General features: G+C 41.2%; 1 protein-coding gene across 4 annotated transcripts in view; it reads right to left on the reverse strand.

Moving 5' to 3' along the window:
- Window positions 1–23658, reverse strand: part of LLGL2 (LLGL scribble cell polarity complex component 2) — a 69330-nt gene that overhangs the window by 12441 nt on the left and 33231 nt on the right. For all 4 annotated transcript variants that reach the window (XM_083147991.1, XM_083147990.1, XM_083147989.1 and 1 more), the window contains 22 exons: window positions 22299–22396; window positions 19306–19387; window positions 18615–18730; window positions 16244–16402; window positions 16001–16163; window positions 15542–15674; window positions 15407–15461; window positions 15128–15282; window positions 14454–14671; window positions 11834–11901; window positions 9517–9670; window positions 9274–9378; window positions 7647–7936; window positions 7224–7365; window positions 6935–7085; window positions 4918–5034; window positions 4579–4745; window positions 4240–4504; window positions 3547–3700; window positions 3392–3423; window positions 2067–2117; window positions 594–636 (listed from right to left, as the gene is read on the reverse strand). In XM_083147991.1, the coding sequence (XP_083004117.1) occupies window positions 594–636; window positions 2067–2117; window positions 3392–3423; window positions 3547–3700; window positions 4240–4504; window positions 4579–4745; window positions 4918–5034; window positions 6935–7085; window positions 7224–7365; window positions 7647–7936; window positions 9274–9378; window positions 9517–9670; window positions 11834–11901; window positions 14454–14671; window positions 15128–15282; window positions 15407–15461; window positions 15542–15674; window positions 16001–16163; window positions 16244–16402; window positions 18615–18730; window positions 19306–19387; window positions 22299–22396 (2918 nt within the window). The remainder of the gene's footprint in view (window positions 1–593; window positions 637–2066; window positions 2118–3391; window positions 3424–3546; window positions 3701–4239; window positions 4505–4578; window positions 4746–4917; window positions 5035–6934; window positions 7086–7223; window positions 7366–7646; window positions 7937–9273; window positions 9379–9516; window positions 9671–11833; window positions 11902–14453; window positions 14672–15127; window positions 15283–15406; window positions 15462–15541; window positions 15675–16000; window positions 16164–16243; window positions 16403–18614; window positions 18731–19305; window positions 19388–22298; window positions 22397–23658) is intronic.

A 23658-nucleotide genomic window follows, 5' to 3' on the forward strand; every position in this document is an offset into this window, starting at 1 on the left:
CATAGGAGCATTGAATACATATGTATTGTCAGGCGCTGCGGAACCCTTGTGGCCCCATATAAACTATAATAATAACTGAACCAAACACACAGCAACCTAGAAGGGCTGATACAGAAGACAAAATAGAAGCAAACAAGGCACCTGTAACCATTCGAATACATGGCTCACAGTTAATGTTAAAGGAAATAGAGATAAATAATTAAAAAAACATTAAACATAAAGCTCGTTTTACACTATGCAATTATCTGGCAGATATACTAAATCTGGCTGGTCGGAAGGGAAATCTGATCATTTAAGTAAGCAAATTACAATCTACTAGCTCTCTGCTCACAGGAAAAAGGCCAAACCCCGTTACAGATCACAGATTTAACAAATTTGCATGAATAACAATTTGTCCGTTTTCCCGTTTTTGGGATCAAATGTTTGTCATTTGCTCTGATCTATTACCAGCTTTTCATTTCAACCAGCCAGATCTGGCAGAATACTGTATAGTTTATATTACATTACTATGAAATATTTAGAAACTCAGGAAGACAAACTTGTAGTATTAAATTATGGCATAGACAAGTAATCTAATAGCAGGAATTACTTACGTTCTAGACCCTTCTAGAGTATTCTGAATCTCTCTCAGCATCACTGTTAATACAACCATGCAGATATTGGTTATGACATAACTATACAGGCTTTTTTCTTGATAGCTGAAAAATCTGGAAGAAGTACAGAACTATTGCCATATAAATAGCACCAAATTGGGGTCTGGGCTTTCATGAGAAAAAAGCAAAAAGTAGATCCCTTATTGGCCATGCTGATAGAGATTTGCTAGCAATGCATGGGAGCGACATTGAGCTATATTTATATTTTGACATTCCATCCCACCAGAATCTGCGAAACATCGTCTAGTGTGTACCCAGCATACCTAGCTCTGGAGTAAACATATAGTCATTTTTGACATAGTCAGGGCCGGCGCCACCACTAGGCAGGCCTAGGCATTTGCCTAGGGCGCCGACCACTGGAGCCCCTCGCCCACCCCCCCCCCCCCAGTGCAAAGGGGGTAACTGCTGCGCCATCTGGGAACGGGCAGGAGGGTCCATGCTGGAGTCTGACAGGAGCCTGCAGTGGTGTCCTTGCCGTGCGGGTACCTGCGGCGCTGTGTATAAAGCAGGCGGTGGTGGGGGTCCCTGCAGTGAATAAGAAATAACTAGCGCTATCCACTGGGCTATGCGGCAGCGCGGGAAACTCTGCCAGGTTTGAAAACACTGGCCGCATGCTGATCAGCGTGCGGCCAGTGTTTTCAAAACATAAGCGCTTCCCGCACCACCGCATAGCGCTAGTTATTTCTTATTCACTGCAGGGACCCCCCTGCCGCCGCCAGGCTTTATACACAGCGCCGCAGGTACCCACATGGCAAGGACACCACTGGAGGCTCCTGTCAGACGCCAGCATGGACCCCTCTGCCCGCTCCCCAGACGGCACAACAGGTACCCCCCGCCCCCACCCCCCGGCACCGGGGCGCTCCGGTGCCTTGCACCGGCCCTGGACATAGTAGGCATCAACCTAAATGTCATTGTTTGGCAATCCTGATCAAAATCTGATTGGAATAGACAGACCTAATGCAACTGCAGTATGCATACAACTTTAGTATGCTTACTATGGCAGTTTTTACTCTGCTCTCAGTTGCACCAAATACAGACTGTTACAAAGTACAGCTTGAGTAAACATGCGGAGGCTGAGATAGTAGTTAACCATTACATACAGGTTGTATGCACACTATATACAATTCAGTTTTATTTCAGGTTTTTCCCTTCGTTTGACAATTTTATCAGTGCTTTATTTTGTATTCAATATAATCTTTGGAACATGATTGGGGCTTGTCATATGAATATAATATGGTGTGTTTAATAGGACAAGGGGTGACTATAAAGCTGAAAAATATAGCTGTTTATCAGGCTATGCAATATACTGTACTGGATATTCAGTATAATGTTATTTTACAGATGCCACTTCTGTCCCATATTTATGGTCTGTGCCCGTGTGCGACCACACAATATAGTAAGGAAGGCACTTACTCTCATCATTCAACAATGCATGTTCCATCAGTGGTCCTCTGGTCCTGTGTGCTGACATAGAAAGAAATAGCTATTGCTGACATATGGCTAATCGAGGTCAAGTTACACATGACTAAACAGAATAGGATACGATGAAGTATACTTATTGGACTAGTGTATCCAGGATCATAATTGTTTATACACAATTTACAATATTTGCAATATGCAGGTTCTATTTTGTTATAATCTTCTTCAATTATAACTTTTTTTATTTACAACAAATTATGCTGTTAAACCAAATTAACACACCACAGTATGTGGTTAAATACTGTACACATCAGAGAACTCCTAAATGGTCCAACACTGTATATTTCAGTTTTGAAATGGTTATCACTTCTGTCAATAGAACATAAGGGATACACAGTACTAGAGTAGTGGATGAGGGTATGAGGAGCGGGTAGCAGGAACCGGATCAGGAGAAGCTGCTCAACAACATATTGACAATGGGAAGGTGGAGTGGGGCCATAGTGAAAAGTAGAATTATGTGAAATTACTACACTATTGAATATATGAGGGGGGGATTTTAGTGTAATAAATTATAAAAGTTACACAGATTAGAACTTTGAGATAAACTAAAGAAGACCTAATATTATACTTTCAGGCATCCAGGATTGCTAGTGTAATAAAGGGCGCACACAATAATACTATTTCTGTACTAAAAAGGCCACAAATCATCATATGATTAAAGGATGCACAGAGTAAAATTAGACTGAAGTGGGTACAGTATTAAAAACAATGTAGTGATTATTTTGTAGCCTTAAGTAAATTTCTCTTGTTATTCATATTAAGAGCACAGTGCTATGTTTGCTCATCTGTGGCCACATATAAAAGATGCACCATTGGCCAATCTGTATGAGCAACATATCTGTGAATGGCGGCGTTCACAGATATATCGCGTTGGCTGTGCAACACAGCCGATGCCCGATATAGCTCTGCATCATGCTGTGTGTACCAGCAATCCGCCAACCGCCTGTAGAGCCACACCAGGAGCAGTCCATGATTGACAGCTCAGTTATGTCAGTCGACAGATAAAGCAGCGTGTATGAAGACCACACTGCCGGAGCCATCTGTTGGTATATCTGCAGATCGATTGATCTGCTGATATATCCACTAGTGTGAATTCAGCTTAAGAAACATTTTCAGCAAAAATTTTAATAAAAAATGGATGTTGGATTGTCATGAGACTTGGAACGACAAGAGAGGCTGCTTGCCACAACTGTATCAAAGATGTTGGAGGACGCCTCTGTTTGCTGCCACAGAAGAGCATTCAGCTATTTCCTACTTACCATCTGTATCTCCATCGCTCCTATTGGACAGCCTGTAAGAAGAAACACTAGATTACTTTCACAAGTACAGGCAAAGCCTCCTACCATGACCAATGACTCCAATCACTCAGTGATACAATATCAGTTATTTGTGCCTCTTTGCTGTGGTTACTTGCCTGGATCTTTCGCTTTTCTTTTCTGTGCTGTTCCCTCTTTGTGGCCTTCCACTATTAGAGGGCTCAGGGGTATCAACCCTGCATCGAGGTGCAATAAGCCAGCATGTGGACAGAGAGAAACGTTCCATTTCAGAAGGGGAGATGAGGTAGAACCCTAAAGTGAAAATCAGACATATGTCAGATATTCACTTTAAAAACATTTGTATGGTCTAACCAAGAAACCACAGCATTCTAAAGCAATGATGTTCTTGGTCAGCATAATATGGAATGCTATTCCCCTGGAAAAAAAAATATATTAATTACCTAAAAAAAGATATTACAGGTCATTATGATGAATAAAAATGTCTGCTTGACAATTTTTAGACCTATTTTGGCAAATTCACTTGCCACTCAAAGGGTTAAGATACACTGATCAAGCATCTAATTGGTTTAGAACGCTTTTAGGATGCACTGACCCCATTTCCTAGTTAGAGAAGTCTAGCATTTTATATCCTGCTAAAGGAAACGGTCCCAAGTAAATGACAGTAGCATAACTAGCAACAGAAGGATACAAAGCAAACATTAGAACCACCATCAAACCAGTGGAACAAAATAAATTTATATTTGTACAGTAAAACGTGTAGTAGTAGTTACACTTTGTAATAACCCTCTATCAGTGGGGCAGGTGTCTCCAGAATGGAACTTTGTACTCACCTTGTCCATACTTTGTAAATACACAGGATGCGATTCCACTCACATCCTCCTTTCGGATACAGTCGTACCGCACTTGTGGTTTAAGTTGAGGCAGGGACACAACCTGAATGTCACCAAGATTCGTAAGTACTGTGAGGTGGTTCTCATTGTGGTCCTCTGCCCGGCAGCTACCAAAAGTGCACACTGCAGCTTTGCGTACCCGGCACCCTTCTGTCGCTGTCAGTTTCAGCTTCAGCTTGCTGCTCACTTTTGGCAGGGTGAACACCTGCAAAAGGTTATATGTGAGCCCCAACATCATGCAAAAGCAAACCACAAACCACTCAGCCAGACTACTCCTACCTTAAACTGTTCCTCAGATATCACTAGCAATTGATGGCTGCCTTGCATATCTGGGCTTTTGGAAAGATCATGAGCAGCTTCAAGAGGCTCTGGTAGGGGAACACTGTGACCATCCAAAACTAGAATCCCCACTACTGGTGCTCGATGCATAAGCTGAATTTCCTTGGCTGAGATTAACAAGGAATAATAGGACATTAATTAAATCCAAATATGAATATTACATGCTAGGGGCTGACCAAGGTAGCGCAGTGGCCAATTCCCTAGGTATATACAACAGATCATATGCACACTATAAGCAGAAAGATCTGTACTGAACATCAATCACCACATACATCTTACCCTGTGTTGCAGATACTGCTTCTTCCATCCGTCGCTCTGTTGGAGGTACACGCAAGGAAAAAGCATACACCGTACCACCATTAGTACCAGCCCATAATGATGGACAGTGTCGGGAGCCTGCCAAAATAAATTTGAAAAGAACCAAAAATTAGAAATGACCATTGAAAAAAACAATATAGGTCTGAAAATTAGAGAATATTTTAAGCCATAGCAGGTCAATTTGTGGTTTCTCTATGCATTACCTTCATGTTTTTTCATTCATTCCATAGCATGCTCCTTGGGCTCAGTTACCGCCACTATTACATGCCTCAGCTAAGGCTCAGTTACCACTACTACATGCCTCCACTAGGGCTCAGTTACTACCGCCACTAGGGCTCAGTTACCACCGCTACTAGATGCCTCCACTAGGGCTCAGTTTCCGCCACTACTACACGCCTTTGCTACAGCTCAGTTACCACCACTATTACATGCCTCCGCTAGGGCTCAGTTAAGAAACCCAGAGAGGAGACTTTTGGGGGGGGGGGGGGGGGGGGCACCCCCAGGATGGAAAATAGACTAATACGCGGATTTTCCATGGAGGGGGTGGTGCTAAAATGACGCAATTGTGCCATTTTAGCTTCGCCCCCTCCTCTGAGACCTACGGATTGTGGCATTTAAATGCAGCAATCTGGGGGCGCAGTGGGCCATTACTAAGGTTCAGTCACCGCCACTGCTTGCCTCCGCTAGGGTTCAATTACTAACCTTTGCATTTCAGTGAAAAACCTGCACTTGATCATTCAACTTTAAATATACAAATAAAGATGATCAGTTGCTGTAACACTTTTTTTTTTCACCAAAAAGCAATGTTAATATTTTGTCACCAATACAGTTACTGAACTGTGACATGTGTGATAAAAATGTAACATTACTTAAAGTGGAAGTACTCCTGTAATAAACTGGAACCATGTTAAAATTACCTTTGGAGAAAACTCACTAAGTTTTCCTTAAATTTTGGGCCAATTTATTATTCATAATGTACCTAAATCATCACTACTAAAAAGTGGCTCATTCTGCAGAAACACCTTTTAAGAATTGTGAAGCACTTCACTGCCACCACCGCTATTCTATAGATTAATCCCAGATTTTCTCAGCTCATGCATGCGCAATGTTCCAGCACAGAGAACAGCACTGGGTTTGATGTTAATAGCATTATGAAAGTCAGGGAAAAAAGGTAGAATTGACAACTGAGCGCCACACGGTTCATAATTTTCCTGGATTTTATCACAGAATGGCCTCATGCATGTGTCCTGAACACATGCTCAGACAATCGATAACTGCCCGGCCTGTGCATTTGGAGCCGTGCAATCAGGTTTAAATAACCTCCTTTGTCAAAAGTGGTTTTCTCCAAATTGGTGGCGAGGGAGGGACAGGTGTAAAATTTAGGGAAATCATAGGGTAATGTGTGTAACCTAATTAGGAGGTGGTGTGGGGGGTACCAACCTGCTTTGATTCAACACGTCTATAGATGTAGTGATGGGATGTGACGTGACAATTCTGGTGGTGGGGTGAAAGGACAGTCCAGGGCTGATCTAGCTGTAAACCAAGCTGTGCAAATGGTGGTGTGTGCAGGGAATGGGGGAAGGCTGAGGTAGTAAGAGTCTGAGGGCATAGAGCTGTAGGTGCTGCCAGTAAGGGGGAGAGATAACTGCGCAGTAGAGCAGCCAGAAGCATTGGGGGATGGAGCAAGGTTGGAATGAATGGCATTATTTCGTCATCTGCTTTTCTAGAAAGGAAGGGGGAAATTTACTAAGAGGTTAATCCTATTTCACATCTGTAGTATCTGATTGGTTACCCATAAGCAACATCCCATGTGAAATAGAACTCCCATCTTAGTAGATTTCTCCCTAAGTGATTATGAATAGACCCCACTAACATAAACACCCCCCTTTATGTATACATACATACTCTTGTATAACATGTATATATGTATAAAACATGTATATAAGTTAATAAACTTTATTTTTTTAATTTAGCTTACTGTCACGGAGGAAGGTGTCCGCAAAATACAGTGTGCGAACAAACCCAGTAAAGGAATCTTCTGCTGACCGGGCCTCAATTCTGCGCTGCACAGGTGCCAACTCCATCTCCCGCAATGCTTCCTGCTCAAAGCGGGCATTTGCCTCATGCACCTGACAAATGCCAGAAAACACAAATTAAAACAGTTTTCATTGTGCATGGATTAAAACATTTCCAAATATCCATTTCATAACATGACCCTTTTTCCCCCAAATGTAGTAGAGCTGGAACACAACATCTCTGGCTCTTACTTTATTTGCAGCTCCTTCCCTTCGCTTATTGACCTGACTTCTCCGGATACGCCTAAAGGACTGGCGCAGAGATTTCTTCAGCGATTTGACTCGGGATAAAGGACCTTCCAGTGCTAGCTGGTCACTGGCATGAAGTGTGCACCTGTAATTGCAGACATGTCCATTAGCTTGAAGTCTATTACAGTATCCTCATTCGGCTCAGGCCTTTAGTACACAATGCCCCTAGTGGCAAAGGGAGGGATTTAACAGTAAATAAAAGGAACAATAAAGGTTATAAAAAAGCATGAAAATAGTATCTGAAAACAATAAATTGCATATTAATACAAACTTCGGTTTATGCACATATTTAACAGTTTATATGTAGTCTAGCACTTTTTCTGTTTCTTGCACAGAACATCTGCACATTTATCTTGTGGTACTTACTTGACCATCACTTGGCGCCTCTGCTGAAAATCATATACCCCAAAGCCATGACTGGTGCCAAATGCCAACAATCTCCACTCAGAGTGCAGTGCCAAGGATGTCACTGCTGCAGGCGGCTGACACTGTACCAAGGTGAATGGTTGAAATCCAGGTGGAAAACGCACTGGGTCATATCGTGCATAAAGTCGCTCATGTCCTTTCCAACGGTACTCCTGTTCCTGCAACAGGTCAACCAGGGTTTGCTCTACCACTTGTAGTGCTGCCTCGTCATTCAGCTCCAGGACAAGAATCTTCAGTTTCCAGGAGGTTGAGAGAAGACAAAACATTAAGAAAGAAATTTTAAAATTTGGGGGGATCAAAGTGAAAACCACATTAAAATTTAGCACCACAAGGCAGTGGTGCCACTAGCCGTGTCACTCTGAAAGGGGGCAACACCAAAGTGTTGGCTCTTTTGCAGTGACAGGAGCCGGCTGCTGCAGTCTCCAGGCCCCTGGAGTTAGGGAAATGGGGTCCGCGTATGACCAAACCCCTTTGGATAAGGCCATAACTCCTTTTTGAGCTGCAGTGGCATATAAGGGATGGGGTGTTTATACAGATTGTGCACCAGGTGTCACCATACCCAGTGGTGCCTCTGATATGAGGGTTAATTGAGGTGCTGTTGGTCTTCTACTCCTGTCGCAATGATTTGCAGTATGCTTATCTGGGAAGAAGCTAACCCATGCAAAAGAACACCCACTGCAATCGCATCATTTGGGTATTGTTCCACATGACTGTAGAAACACTGCGAACACCATGCAGAGCCGGAATGCCTCTGTAGATGTGCAGGGGTACGGTCATTGGGTCTACAGCAAGTTTGTCGACATTAGTTAGGTCAACACGGGGATAGGTTGACATGGGTCAAGGTCGACACAAGCATTAGGTCAACAGTCAAAAGGTCGACATGGGGTTTTTCACAGTTTTTTCGAGCCTATGTGTGCTGATAGGCGGTATTTCATGCCCTACCATCCACTAGGGCATGGTGGGAGAATAAAATAGTGTGCCGAGCGTAGTGAGGCACCATGCCCGAAGCATCGCGAGGGATGCGGTGCACTGGAAACTGTGTCAACATCCAAATAAAAACCCCATGTCGACCTTTTGACTGTCACCCTAGACACTGTCGACCTAATGCTTGTGTCAACCTAATGAACCTAACCCCATGTTAACATAGACCCATGTCGACCTGATTGTCAGCCAACTTGCTGTAGACCCAATGATCCCAACCCGATGCCCAGACGGAGCTGATATCCGGGGATGCACAGGTCTCTCCAGTAGCAAGTGTGATCACAGCTACTAATGTATGAAAGACCACTCTCCGTTTCAACCTCCAAATGCTGACTTTGTCAAACACTTTGTGACTAAAATCGCGCTGCAACTGTACTAGCGAATCACTTGCTATGTGCTCACACTGCAGCTCATGCACAATGCAAAAACATTGGTTGACAATAACCGCTTCATGTCCATACCTGAATGGGACTATGATGTCATTTATATTTAGACTTCGTGACTAACTGAGATCCCTCGTGGAATTCAAAAGTATTAAAACAGACAGGTGAAACAACTTATGTGGATGGTGATTAAAATCACTCACCTGTCCAGCAGTTCCTGCAACAGACAAGTAGCCACTATATTTACACAGGTAAATCTTCTGAATTCCCAGGCGGGGATCATCACTGTATGGGTCAAAAGAGCCCACCTGTAATGCGCCAACAGAAGAAATACAAATACATCAGTGGAGAACAAACATAAGATGGGCACTGGTATGGAGTATAACAAGCAATGTATTTTAAAAGGGGGTAGGAATAAGTAAAAACAGAAAAACGTTAGCACTCACTTTCCTCAGTGGAGGCCACTCTTCCTCGCCATGGGAGTTAAGGTTATCATTGGGATCTGTGTCTGTCTGAAAGACTCCCACTGTGGACATTTTGTACATCAGCTGGAGGCAAATACCAGATGCATCCCAGAACCGCACAGTGCCATCCTCATGTCTGAGAAGGATACAGATTTAAATAGATTTAACTTATGTTTATAAATTTATATTAACCCACATGCTGCTGAAAATGAGCGAGGCTCATCCTTTGCATATGCCATACGCCCCACAGTGAGGAGACTAAAAATGCAGTGTAATATATAGTATGTTACATTATAAACACAATACATATAAATCTCCTCCAACTATTTTCAAATTATGGGGCTCCTTAGTACTTACGGTCTAGTGAAACAATAATGACCATCAGATATTATCCCGCCGTAAAAAAATTTTTTTTCCATAGATAGAGGACTAGGAGGGAGATTCTCTAAGCAAGAAATGCGGTAAAATCCCCGTTATTGGGTTTTTACAGCAGTTTGGGATGCTGTAGGGCGAAGGGGGGGTGGGGGGGGGGCGGAGATTCTTAGAGAATCTCCCCCATGAGACCAAACATCTCCCTTAGGGCGGGACGTACTAAAGGGAAAATGCGGTAAAACGGGTGTTTTACCGCATTTTCCTATGTACTATTACCCGTCCGCCCCGTTTTCGCCAGGCAGGGTATCGCCACCCTCTGGGTGGCGATACCCTATAGAAGCCTATGGGCTTCTTTTCGCCGCCCGCCGCGTCGTCGCAACCCCGCCGCCTCGCCGACCCCCCCTTTCCCCCTACCTTGGGTTTACCTTCTTGCAGGTCCTCCAGGACCCCGGAAGGCAAGCCCTTCCTCCCCCTATCAACGCAGCCGGACATCCTTCCGGCTGCAGGGGGGAGGAGGAGGTGCCGGGGACAGCCTACTTAGCTGTCCCCGGCGTGTAGGCATCAGGAGCCGGCAGGGAGGAGACGGAGACCCCCCGCAGACCACAGTACAGGTATCATGGGGGGTCTCCGTTACCGCCCCGCAAGGCCAGCCGCATATGTTAGTACATATGCGGCAGCATCGCAGCGGACACCCGGCGATGTATATTAATACATCCCGCCCTTACACTGAAGGTGTAGACACTGGCGTGACAGACATTTGTTCCGACATTGGAATGCATGTCCGTGAGCCCAGAGTCACTGTACACACAGTAACGACTTTATTGAAGGATGGAATGGTCATGTTTGGTCCCCTATTAGCATAAACAAAGTTGCTAGAGATATTGCCAAGTTTGTCATACAGCACATCAAAACTAGCACCAATTATTAACATCGGTGGGGGGTGCAGGCAAAATCATCCATACACATTGAGTGATTTAGGAGATTTGGTGTTCGCAAACGGCAAATCAGTCAACATAGTGTACCAAGTTTATCTCACATGCACAGGGACCTCTTTGAAAAAGGGAGGTCTCCTCTTTCAAACAGTGACCCCCGTTAGAAGCAAAGTTATTCTAGGATTATCTAACAAGAATTTAAAACCAATATACAAAGCACAGTTCTACCCCATTGCACAGTAAAAATAAAATCCCCCTCATTTAAATCAGTAGATTTAAAAAAAAAAAAAAAGTTCGAACTTCTTGGGCGGTGAGGTTATTTGTACATATTGTACACAGAGGTGAGAAAACCCTTAGCAGCGAAGGGATAAACCCAGTGGTTTACAAACTTTATCAAGTCACAGTGCTCTAGAGTATCATCATTTTTTTTCACAGCGCCCGGTAGAAAAAATTTTTTTGGAAAATTTAAATTAAGTATATTGTGATTATAGGTCATCCTTGGGTTCAGTTATTTGATAAGGAAATATTTGTATTGAGTGGTCAAGACATTTTTAGGATTGGCAGCCACTTGTTTTGCCTATTACGTTGACCATAAATAGTTTGAATCGGTCCTGGAGCACCAACCTGAGGCACCCCTGGAAGGGTCCCGAGACAAGGTGCCACAGCACATAGTTTGGGAACCAATGGAATAACATATGGATATTTGTTGAATTGACTGGGCAAATTACTTTTGTTGAAAATGTTAAACAGAAAAGAAAAAATATGCAATTAAAACATAACTACTTAGCACAAAGGAATAGAGGGAACAAAGAAAAATAAAATATTCAACAAAAAGAAAAAAAAAACCTGTACGACCAAGTGGTTGGTACATATTGAAGTTTTTATGCCCATTTGCAGCAGGATAAAACATGCCTTTTTTTTCTTTTTGCAGATATTGACAAACTTCTGCAGCATTTCTACTTGCCATTTCAGAATATACTTAAAGAGCCACTTACCCAGTCAGCAGCAAATCCCTCTGTGGAGGAGCTGGAGCCAAATTTACACCTCCATCAATTGGCCAAGGCTGTGGAGAGGATAAATCGAACATTTAGAGAACCTAGCATCAATACATAGTACAGCACTGATGTTGTAACACTCTGGGCAGTATTCAATGTGAAAGTTCTCCGTGCATGGAGAGCGTTTTATTTCGCTCTCCATGCACTCTCCATGTTCCGGAGCCTCCTGCTCCCACTATTCAATGTATTTAAGACTCGCCGCCACTCGCTGCACCCGATGGTTCACTGCACCCGATGGTGCATATTAACGATCGGGTGCAGTGAATATATGAATATTTAATGAGCGGCTCGAGCGCTCCGGCCCCCTGCTGGCTGCACTGTGTAAAAAAAAAAAAAAAAAAATTAAAAAAAATATTTTTTTTAAAATTAAATATATATTCACGTGCTATAAGCACATGAATAAAAATAACATGCCCCTTCACAGAAAAAAAAAACCTGATTTTTTTACACCAAAATTTAAAAAAAAACCCTTTTAGTTTAAAAGTTCACATTCCAGCTCCCCATCAAAAGATGGAGAATTGCTACATGGAGAGACACGGAGAAAATCACTTAGAAAGACGGAGACTATTTCACATTGAATAGGGTTGCTCGCTTTTGGAGAGCAAAATGCTCCGTCCAAGGCGAAAAAAGCAAAAATTCTCCATAAAACACAGAGAATTTTCTCATTGAATACTGCCCTAAGAGGAGGTATTACTCAAAACTTGGAGAGAAAGTCCCTGTAATTGTTCAAACACAACCTGCAAAATGTATGGCAGAAGCTGATTGGCTGGTATTACATCTATCAAAAGTTCTCCATCTCCAAGCTTTAATTAATAATCCACTAAATAAGATACCAACAAATATAGCAGATGATGACCAACTGTACAGTTAAAAACCAATAGGCGGTGGGAGAATAGCAAAGACAAAAAAATTACAACAAAACAAGCCAAGGTGATTTAGAATAGCTAAAATAAAAAAAAAAAAACGTATGTTTTGCTTGAAAACTGGTAACCGGTTTTATCAGATTATACCTAACTGAATTTATTTCAAACAAAACTCTTTTTATATGTGACAGATAGATATAGATCTAAACCTGGGGTAGCCAACCCTAGTCCTCGAGAGCTACCAACAGTGCATGCTTTGCAGGTCTCCTCACAGAATCACAAGTGAGCTAATTAGCACCATCTGTGTATCTTTTAAAATGTGTCAGTGATTAATGAGTGCAGCTGTGCAGCAGCTAGGTTGTCTGGAAAATGTGAACTGTTGGTAGCTCTCGAGGGCTAGGGTTGGCTACCACTGATCTAGACAGATATCCATCTATCTCTATCTATCTATACAGTGGTGTAAGTGGGGTGGTATGCCATACCACCACTTCTATCTGGGGGTAGAAAAAAGGCGGAACACAAAAATCTCTCAGGATGTGGTCTGACCAATCAGTAGCACATCCTCTGCTGTCAAATCATGCTACGGGTCCACTGGCAGAGGAGGAGACCATCGCCAACAGGTAGACTGCTATCTTTTTCCACCAGACTGTCCAACTGCTCCCCTCCTCCATCTCTTTTCTCCTCCAGCGGCTCCCCTCCTCCTCCTCCCCCCACTGGACACTGTGCTCAGGTGAAAGGAGGGATACAATGAGCTCTATAATAGCCAGCAGAGAGTTGGCTGTCATCACAGCCAGGGTAACCTCAGCAGAGTCTGCATCAACCACGCTCTCAGCTCCTCCCAGTGCAGAGGGAAACTTTCAGTGGCTCTCCCTGATCCTTCACCCCGGAACTGGCTATTTAGATCCCGCCAGTGCAGCCTTACTGTTGAGTGACTTCCCTCCCTGTTGTCCCCAGCTCCTTGCAGGTTCAGGTGTCCTGCTGGTGCTCTGCTACAGCGGGACAGCAACCCAAGGAGCCCATAGATGAAGATTAGTGAACTGGTGAGTAGCACTTGTACAATATGGCCACTTTCCACAAGGATTTGTATTTTCACAATACTTTATAGTGCTGCTCTATCCTGCATTTTATAGGATCTATTTTGGGGCAAGTATAAAAGGGATCTACTATTATTTTGCATGTCGCACGCGCGTCTCAGTCAGATGGACGCCAGGCTGTTGGCGGATCGCCAGCAGTGACATTCTTCATAAATATGACTGTTTAGAGATTTTAGATTGAGGATAGGTCAGAATGACTTGTCTGATTTATGAACCAGAACCAGAAGGGAATGGCAGGACTGAGTGGAGCATTTTATTGCCTGTCAATATATGCTTGATGGAGAAAAAAAAACCCTGCATCCTAGCAACAGTAGAGGACCATGTGATGGTCTGTGGCAACATTTCTCTCACCCAAACATGATACAGTTGCCCCTGTATTTTATCCAGATCTAGTGAATATGGGTGAAAGGGTCGACAGTCAAAAGGTCAACCACTATTGGTCGACAGTCAAAAGGTCGACTGTCGATCGCACCCAGATCTGTATTCAGTGTCCCCCGTGGGTAGGGGGAAAAAAATTTTCAGTTTGTCCAGAAAATAAAAATAGCACACAAGTAGCAAACATGGGTCCTATATGGTCATAACAGAATTATTAATTGAACTTACCATATTGGAGTAATGAGTGTTCTGTTTTCTGCCTGCACTGATTATCCTTTCCCACAACTTCAATGGAATGGAAGAGATATGGTAAGAACAGGTGATGGCTGAACAGTGTAGGGACACAAGGTAAGGGCACTGAATTACTGGCCAACCAGGTGTTTGAAGATCAATGGCCACTAGCTCCTCTTCCGCTAGCACTAAAAGGGCACGAGGGTCATCATACTCTATATAGAAAAAATATTTTACAGTCAAATGGAAGGTACAATATTATATCAGATCATATATTAAAATGGTCAAAACAAAACAAAAAAAACCCTGAAAACCCACCTAGTCTTCCATTGATATAACACCCACTGTGCCTTTTCATATATGTTGTGTATATGTTTTATGTACAAGGGGTTTGCAAAGATTTTTTACAGCTTCTGAAGAAACACTTTATCTCTCGTTCCACTATTTGCCCCTTTCCATTATAGCCATCACAGTTTAGCTACACATTTATGTTCTTGTTGATATTGTAAATCAACAACGATTATACAAAAGTGTGCAGGTGTGTTTTGTACATTACTAATTGTACGTTTATGTACCAGATTGTATTAATTACAAAAATAAAAATACTGGGATTCAGATTTGCTAGGGGATGTTTTAAATTAGGCTCCTTCCACTCCACAGGTTATACTTACCAGCTGAGGAGTCAGAGTTTGCAATCACCAAATGGTCAATTATCCTAGAAGTAAAGTCAAACGCTGTTTGTTGGCTACCATGAACTACGGAGATGCTATGTCGGTCCCCATAGCTTGCCATTGGCATACCTCCTTGGAACACAACATAAGGCACTCTAAATGTAACAAATGAGATCAAATCAATGAGTCTGGAAAAATCTGGAGGGTAAAATAGTGGGCTGTAACGGCAAGCTTCTGCTTACAGCACAAACATATTAGCTGATTTTGCTTGACACTTACCCTCTACGTGCTGTGAGCCATGTTATTTTACTGATTGCTTTGCATCGAAAGGGACCTATAAAAAAAAAAAACGCATATTCGGAAACAATCAACTAAAAAAACAGTACAATCTGTTATCGCTTCACAATCACTTACCATATGGCAATTTAGTCTCCATAGGAGTTTGTTGTATACGCTCACCAGTTGCTTCCCACTGGCTATAGCCGCCATCACTGTGGCAACTTATTATCTGCTGTGCATCCCGGCACCAGAAAATATTTTCTAGTTGCTGAAAGAAAACACCAAAGGGGTGAGGGGAGGGGGGTCGGAGAGACGTCATTATAAATGTTAGCCCTCTCAAACATAGGGCCAGATGCTCCAAGTGCTTCAAAAAGTGGTTAAGAGGTAAGTGATACACAGCCAATCAGCTCATAACTGTCATTTTTCAAACTCAGTCTGTACCATGACAGTTGGGGGTGATTGGCTGGTAGTTTATCGCTCTACACTTTACAACTTTTTAAAGCTTGGTGCATCTGGCCCAGAAGGAAAATAAGACCCTGCAGAGTGTGTATACATTGTACATGTAGCTACAATATTCAGATGACTAATCAATACCTGGGTGCCGAGATAGTGGCACACACTGCATCCAGTTGATATATGCCACACCATCATAAGTCCACGGCTGTAGCCAATTAATAAGTGTTCTCGGTTCTTGGGATGCTCCTGCAAAGCTTCCACTGACTCAAAAGGGCGCCTGTTAGTGTACTCATCTGGTAGACTGAAAAACATGGAAGAATTATTCTGAATTAAATGTGGACTACAGTTTATAGCAAGCATAGCAGACCGTATTTTTCTTACCCTTCCAATGCTTTATCATGTATAACTGTTTTCTCCTCCAGTACTTGCAAGGATGGTAATGTAAGAGTGAAAACATTGCCTCCCTCTGTCCCCACGAACAACTTCTCTCCAGATGAGTGTGCCAACAGCACCTTAATTTGTGTAACACTAGGGGGTGCCCTGCAATGAAGAGAGAACATGGTGTGGAATGACAAGCCTATTTAATCCAAAACTATTCAGTTTCACATTTTAAAGACACTAACTCAGATCAGGTGCAGGTATTCATTATGGATCATTTGAACTTTCTGGAGAGGACAAATGAGACTAGTACGTCAGCTAAAAGCGGGTGTTTGCTAAAAACTTAAGGATCAGTATATGACAAAATCAGTAGAAACACCAACTCGTAATGGGGCATTATTGGATTTAGTATTAACAAATATAGATTTAGTTTCAAATACCAAAGTAATAGAACATCTGGGAAACAGTGACCACAACATGGTCTCACTGGAAATCAATTTCTGTAAACAGTATAGGGGACAATCTAAAAATTAAAAATTTCAGGAAAGCTAAATTCGAACTTTTCAGAGAATCTTTATACAAAATTGAGTGGGATGCGTTATTTGAGAGGAAAAATGCAGAGGAAATGTGAGAAACCCTAAAAAATTTGCTTGAAACACTACCGAGTAAATATATCCCAAAAAATTAATAAGGGTAAAATCGCCATGGTTGGACAAAAAGTACGGATAGCAATAAATAATAAGATAAAAGCATTTAAAAGTTACAAGGCTACTGTGAATGAGGAGGCGTTCAAGAAGTACAAAGAATTAAATATAATTTGTAAAGGCATAATCAAAGTAGATAAAAGGGAAAATGAAGAGGACATAGCCACTGAGAGTGAAACTAATCCCAAGACGTTTTTCAAAAATAGAAACGGCAAAAGAATAAAATAGAATATAGGGTCATTAAAAAATACTAATGGAAATAGATTTAGATAATAAAGACATAGCAGAACTGTTCAATACATCTCATCTGTTTACTAGGGAGGTACAGACAGTGGAACCCACATGTACCACAAGTGGGATAAGCCATTTAGAACTGAATATTGAATTCACTATAGATAAGAAAAAAAAAAAAAAAAGGCTTGAGCCACAAAATTATAGACCTGTGAGTTTAACATCAATAGATGGTCAATTATTTGCAGGGAATTTAGGGGATGTATCCTAAAACATTTAGAGTTGCAAAGTATAATCAGTAATAACCAAAATGGGTTTGTGTTATAAAAAAAAACAAAAAAAAAACGCTCTTGCCAAACTAATTTAATAAGCTTTTAGGAGGAGGACATACTTTGCAAGGTAAGTGTTTGATAAATAAAATGATGGATTTGGGACTAGGGATACTGGCTGCAGAATGGAGAACACAGAGTGGTTGTGAACAGTGCACTATCGGGTTGGACACAGTACTAAGTGGAGTCCCACAGGGTTCAGTGCTAGGTCCTCTTTCATTTAATATATTCATTAACAATAGAGGGGTGGGTATACTAGGAAAAGTTTCCATCTTTGCTGATGACACAAAACAGAGTAAGGTAATTAGAACAATCAATGTCTTCACACTTCAGAGCAATCTAAATTAACTAGAAGAGTGGCCAAATTTTTTTTGAAAATGAGGTTCAATGTTGATAATTGCAAGGTTATGCATCTTAGGAGACATAACCAGTGTGCTAGTTATAACTATTATATTATAACTATGGAATTGGGCAAATCAGAACTGGAAAAGGATCTAGGAGTCCAAATTGCTCAGTCATGTACCAACAAAATACTAGCCTGTACTAGACTAGAGACTCTAATGCAATTATTCCACTCTTCAAAGCATTAGTTAAACCACATCTAGAATACAGAGACAATTCTGGGCCCGCACTGCAAAAAGGACATCATAGAACTGGAAAAAGTCCAAACAAGAGCAACAATGCTTATAAAAGGGATGGAGAAATGAAGCTATGAAGAAAGATTGGACACATTGGGATTGTTTACGCTGGAAAAGAGATGTTTAAAGGGAGACATGCTTTACATGCACAAATATATCAGGGGCCATTATAAAGGAACTGCCAGGCACTCTTTTTGCTTTGATGAAGGACTCTAGTACACTTGGGCATGCTTTTAAACTAGAGGAAAACAAATACATTTGAAATAAGGTTTGACAAACATCAGTTGTAAAAACTTCCAGGGGTACAAACAACAACAACAGGTCTAAAATTAAATCAGAATACCCAATTTATATAAAAGGGATGTAACAAATATATCATACACTAACCAAAGGTAAAACTCTATGGACAGACATCTTTATTCAGCCTTAACTACTATGTAACATAGAAATACTTTGTATTTTATATACCCACCCAGGTGGTCCACGAAGGGTAAACTTTTTTTCTTCCTGCAGCTCTGAGACTCCATCTTGTTGCCTGAATGACCATAAATGGAGGCTGTTGTCATCCAGTAATGCGATAAGCTGGCACTATCATTTTATGGGAAGAAAACCAAACTGTTAAGTTCCACAAAAGAAACCAGGCTGCAATGAGCGTCAAAGAATAGGAAATACAGTTTACCAACAGATCATTTGCAAAAAGTATGGTTATTCTTTTCTTAGACTTGGTGCAAACATATTACAGTATTGCAAGTGAACATGGATAACCAACTAGCTTGTCAGAGCAAATCATGGTGAATTAACTGGACAAGATTAAAAAAAAAAAAAAAAGTTGTAAATCTCTATAGAAAGTCTTTAATAAACTAAAAATTGCTTGGAGTGATACAGTAGGTGAACGCTATTTGAAAGATAAAATATATATTTAGATAGAATTTACTATTACATGCACATATACTTTGGCATGACTTAAGATTGGGGGTCTTCTCCCTTTTACACTACTTTTATCACTGGTGTGTCAAAACAATAAATAGGTTTGAAATGCTTTCAAACCTCGTCACTAATGTGACACACCAATGTACTTCTTCCAGAGGGAAAGAACATCTGAAAAGACAGACTTAATAGGCATTCAGGCTGGGAGTCATCAGCTACTAGCAAAATGACCTCACCTGGTTGGGAACAAAACTGATCTTGATCACTGCATTATTCTCATCATGTAACCCCATGAACTCCACTCCAGGGCTCCCGTATCTGAGGAAAAATCATGCTAAGGAAATGTAGGGAAAAGGAACGGTAACCTCGGAATAAACAGCATCAAAACTATACATTCCTTTCTCTTTCTTTTTGTTTAACTGCAGTATCATTTATCCCAAAATGACATATCTGTATTAAGCATTACTATTTTTTTAAGAAATTAATTTGACATCACAGACATTGCATAAAAACCAACACGGCATACAAAATAAATGAGGTAAAAGGGTAGCGAGGGCCCTTATATATAGGCAAGCCATCTTCCAGACATGTATAAATAGCTGCGTTAAATAAAAGGTGCATCTGAGCTACCGGTAGTAACATGCGCACTGCACATATCAGAAACCATCTGTGACATCTTTGAACTTTAGAAAATCTGATAGTTTTCCAAGCACTGGCTCTGACAGTTCATAAAAGATTTGCATCACAACTTCATCCCACGTGACAGTCCATACCAAAACCAATTAAAAAAAGATTCTAGTGGAGTTTAACCATGCCCTGCATTTTGCACAACGTGTGATTGGGAAGTATACTGCAGCACAGACCTTTGCTTGTCGCAACTGGTCCTTGAGGACCTCAAGGGTTACCTGGCTAGTAAGAGATTATGGGCAGTATTCACACCTGATCGGTAATCTGCAACATTGCAGATGACTGAGTAGATGCCCGCTGCCCAGGCAGAAAGAAAACCCACCCCATATAAAAAAAATTTGCGTCAACTCGCAAATCCATGTGCAATTCCTGAACCGTCTGAAGGTTTTTGCTGTCTGTGCAAATGTGAGTAGCTCTGACCCTTCCACTAATCTGAGTAAACCAACCCAGGACACCAATACTGGATTGATGATAGGGATATATGATGGTCAACTAATTTAAAGGGGCGGACTTCCATTGTTATTAGATACCAGTCTCTAATGTGAAGATATCAATATATAAATACACATCGCAGGGCTGAACAGTGAAAATATATAAAAAAGAAAAATAGTTAATAGAAAATGTATTGAATTACTAATATTTTACCTTGGACAAATAAACCTCACAAAAAAAAGTTTGCTAATCTATTAATATTATTTTTGGGTACTTATGTAGTATCTGGGCGCCCAATTTAGAAATCGGGTCGGATCGGGCACATCGCATCGCATGCAACCAAATCGGATGCGATGCGATGGACCCGATTTTTCCATAGGATTCGATGTTAAAATGGTCTGAGTCCATTTTAACATAGAATTCAATGGGAAAAAGGGGTCCTGTTCCTTGCCCCACTATCCAAGTGGGCATGGAGTTGGATATAAACCTGTGGCGAGCGTAGCGAGCCACCGAGCCCGAAGCGTGGCAAGCGTAGCGAGCCCCGCAAGGGGACACAGAATACCGTTCGGTGGCTCGGGGACACAGAATACCGTACCGTTTATATCCAACTCCATGCCCACTTGGATAGTAGGGGTATGAAAAGGACCCCTTTTTCCCATTGAATTCCATGTTAAAATGGACTCAGTCCATTTTAACATTGAATCCTATGGGAAAATCGGGTCATCATCGCATCGCATGCGATATGGTCGCATGCGATGAGATATCGCATCGCACTGATTGTATGCCTTAAGTTAAGGCATACAATCAAAAAATCGGGCGCCCAGATACTACATAAGTACCTATTTTTGCACTAAGCATTAAAAAATACAAATAAAAATATAAAAAATATAATACTTTCTGAATAACTTCAGTATAGTGGGGATTAGAGTGCACCCCACCCGAGTTTCTTTTTTCTTTTTTGGTTCTTCAATTAACATATTTACAACTCGGGGGTGCACCACTGACCATTACAAAATAAAGCGTAAGGCCCAAGGGGGTCAATGCTCAGATGTGATGTTAATGTTATAAATTTTACATACGATTAATTGTCAGTACAATTCCCATTAAAATATATATTCACAATTCTCTCTTAATTTCTTTCCTGCTTCATATAGTGCATATCCCCCCATAACCTCTCTTCCGAACCCCTTCCACTAATCTGCAACTAAGGCAGGCTGGTAGAGGCCAGTGTCAGATGTCAGATTCTCCTTTAAACCACTTGGGCATGCCTGCATTTTTTTCAGACACCCGGAAAACAGCAGGTGTCCCCCCCCAAACACCAGCTTCCTGTCAGTCAAGCTTCGGATGCATTGCTCTTCCGATTCATGTGTATTTTTTGCATGTGCAGTCTATCAATATTCACTCAATATGCAAACTAGTGATCAGCTCTGATTTGGCCTCAATGAATTAACTACGTATCAGGAGGAGAGAATGTCCTCCAATGTAAAGCAGTAGCTTAAATGCATCTATAAGCAGCTGTTTAGTAACATAGACATTACAAAGGAAAAAGAGCAGTGCCTACAGAAAAATGGAGTTGTGTTATTTGCATGTATAGGCGAGCAAATTATCTGTGCATAAAACTGCCTTTGGTTTATTGTACTAGACATTTTTATTTGCAGTTTTCAACATTATCGGTGTGCAATATAATCATAAAACAAAGATTTAGCCACTCAATCCGTGCAATCCCTTAGTAACGGAAAAGAGGAAGGGTATCAGAGATTTGGTTAACATCATAAAGTGCACTTAACCTGTCAGAAGATCTCGCTCATGGCTCATAGCCATGTTTAAAAAACACTAACCACTCATTTATCAGCTGGAATCATTGCCTCAGTGTGAAGACCGCCAACTAAGCAAGATGAAGGTCATGGTTTAAAACAAAAAAGAGAGAGAGACATATAGAAAAGAACTGTGAAATCTTAAACTATGCAAATGTTTTGAATAATGTTTTCAAATTAACTTATCTGTGGCACACAACCCTGTAGTGCTATGGAGAGACTTGAAACATTAATTCCAAACTTAAGCCAAAACTTTGCAAATGGTTATGGGGGACACTAAAATAGGCCAAGGATACATTTTAATGGCTCCAGAGCGGGTTCCAATGGCCATGAGATGCAGAGAGTCGCTGAACCCAAGGGCACTGGGCTGGTTGGGAAATCCATGTTCTACTGTCTGCAAATAGAATGAAAATCAAGAGAGAGAGAGAAACCATGAGTATGTGGTTGTGAAAAACTAACAAGAAAACAAAAAAAATGGAACCCATGCTCCTCTACAAGTATCTTTATATAGGATTTGTTCTTTGGTGCATACATATTACAAAATGAAACCTAGGCACTAGTAACTTATAGGGACAGCATTACCCCCCCCCCCCCCACACACACACAAAAAAAACACTCTTGTTTAAGACCCATTTTTACATTATTGACATTTAAAAATGATTGCATGCACATATTTTATGAGTGCTAACAACTAATATTACAGTTTAAATAGCACCTCCAGACAGGGCAGCCATCATGGGGGATCTGCAGGGACTACAATCCTGTGCCTAGGCAGAAAAGGGGCCTAGGACTGGAGTCTATTTATGCTGCTTTAACCCCTTCCTGACAGAGCCAGTTTTTGCGTTCCTGACAGAGCCCTTTTTTTCAAATCTGACATGTATCACTTAAGTGGGTATAACTTTTTTTTGCTTTTACTTATCCCAGTGATTTTGAGATTGTTTTCTCGTGACACATTGTACTTCAAGTTAGTGGTAAATTTTGGTCGATACAGTCTGTGTTTTTTTGTGAAAAATACCAAAATGTCGTAAAAAAATGGAAAATTTTGCGATTTGCAAAATGTTAAATTTTCTGCTTGTGAGACAAATAATCTTACCACTCAAAATAGTTAATAACTAACATAGACCATATGTATACTTTATGTTGCCATCATTATTTCAACCTCATTTTCATTTTTTTGGACACTAGGAGGCTTAAAATATGAATAGCAAATTCTCAAATTTTCAAGAAAATTTCAAACACTGATTTTTTTAGGGACCAGTTCAGTTCTGATGTGACTTTGAGGGACTTGTATGTGAGACACCCCCATAAATGATGCCATTTCAAAAACTGCACCCCTCACAGTATTCAAAACAGCATTTTGGAAGTTTGTTAACCCTTTAGGTGTTTCACAGGAATTAAAACAAAGTGTAGGTGAAATTTCAAAATTTCATTTTTTTTGCAGAGTTTCAATTTTAATACATTTTTCTAACGAATACAGTATATTTTACTAGTGAAATGTGACTAAAAATTGATTCCCCCAATTCTTTGGTTTTCATAAATATCCTATATGTGGCCCTAGTGTGCACGGTGACCAAACCACAGGCTTCATAATAGAAGGAGCACCTACTTGATTTTGGAGCCTCCTTTTTATGAGATTATTTTTTAGGCACCATGTAG

The sequence above is a fragment of the Crinia signifera genome, chromosome 6, assembly GCF_055691185.1.
Source record: "Crinia signifera chromosome 6, ASM5569118v1, whole genome shotgun sequence".
Lineage (NCBI taxonomy): Eukaryota > Metazoa > Chordata > Amphibia > Anura > Myobatrachidae > Crinia > Crinia signifera.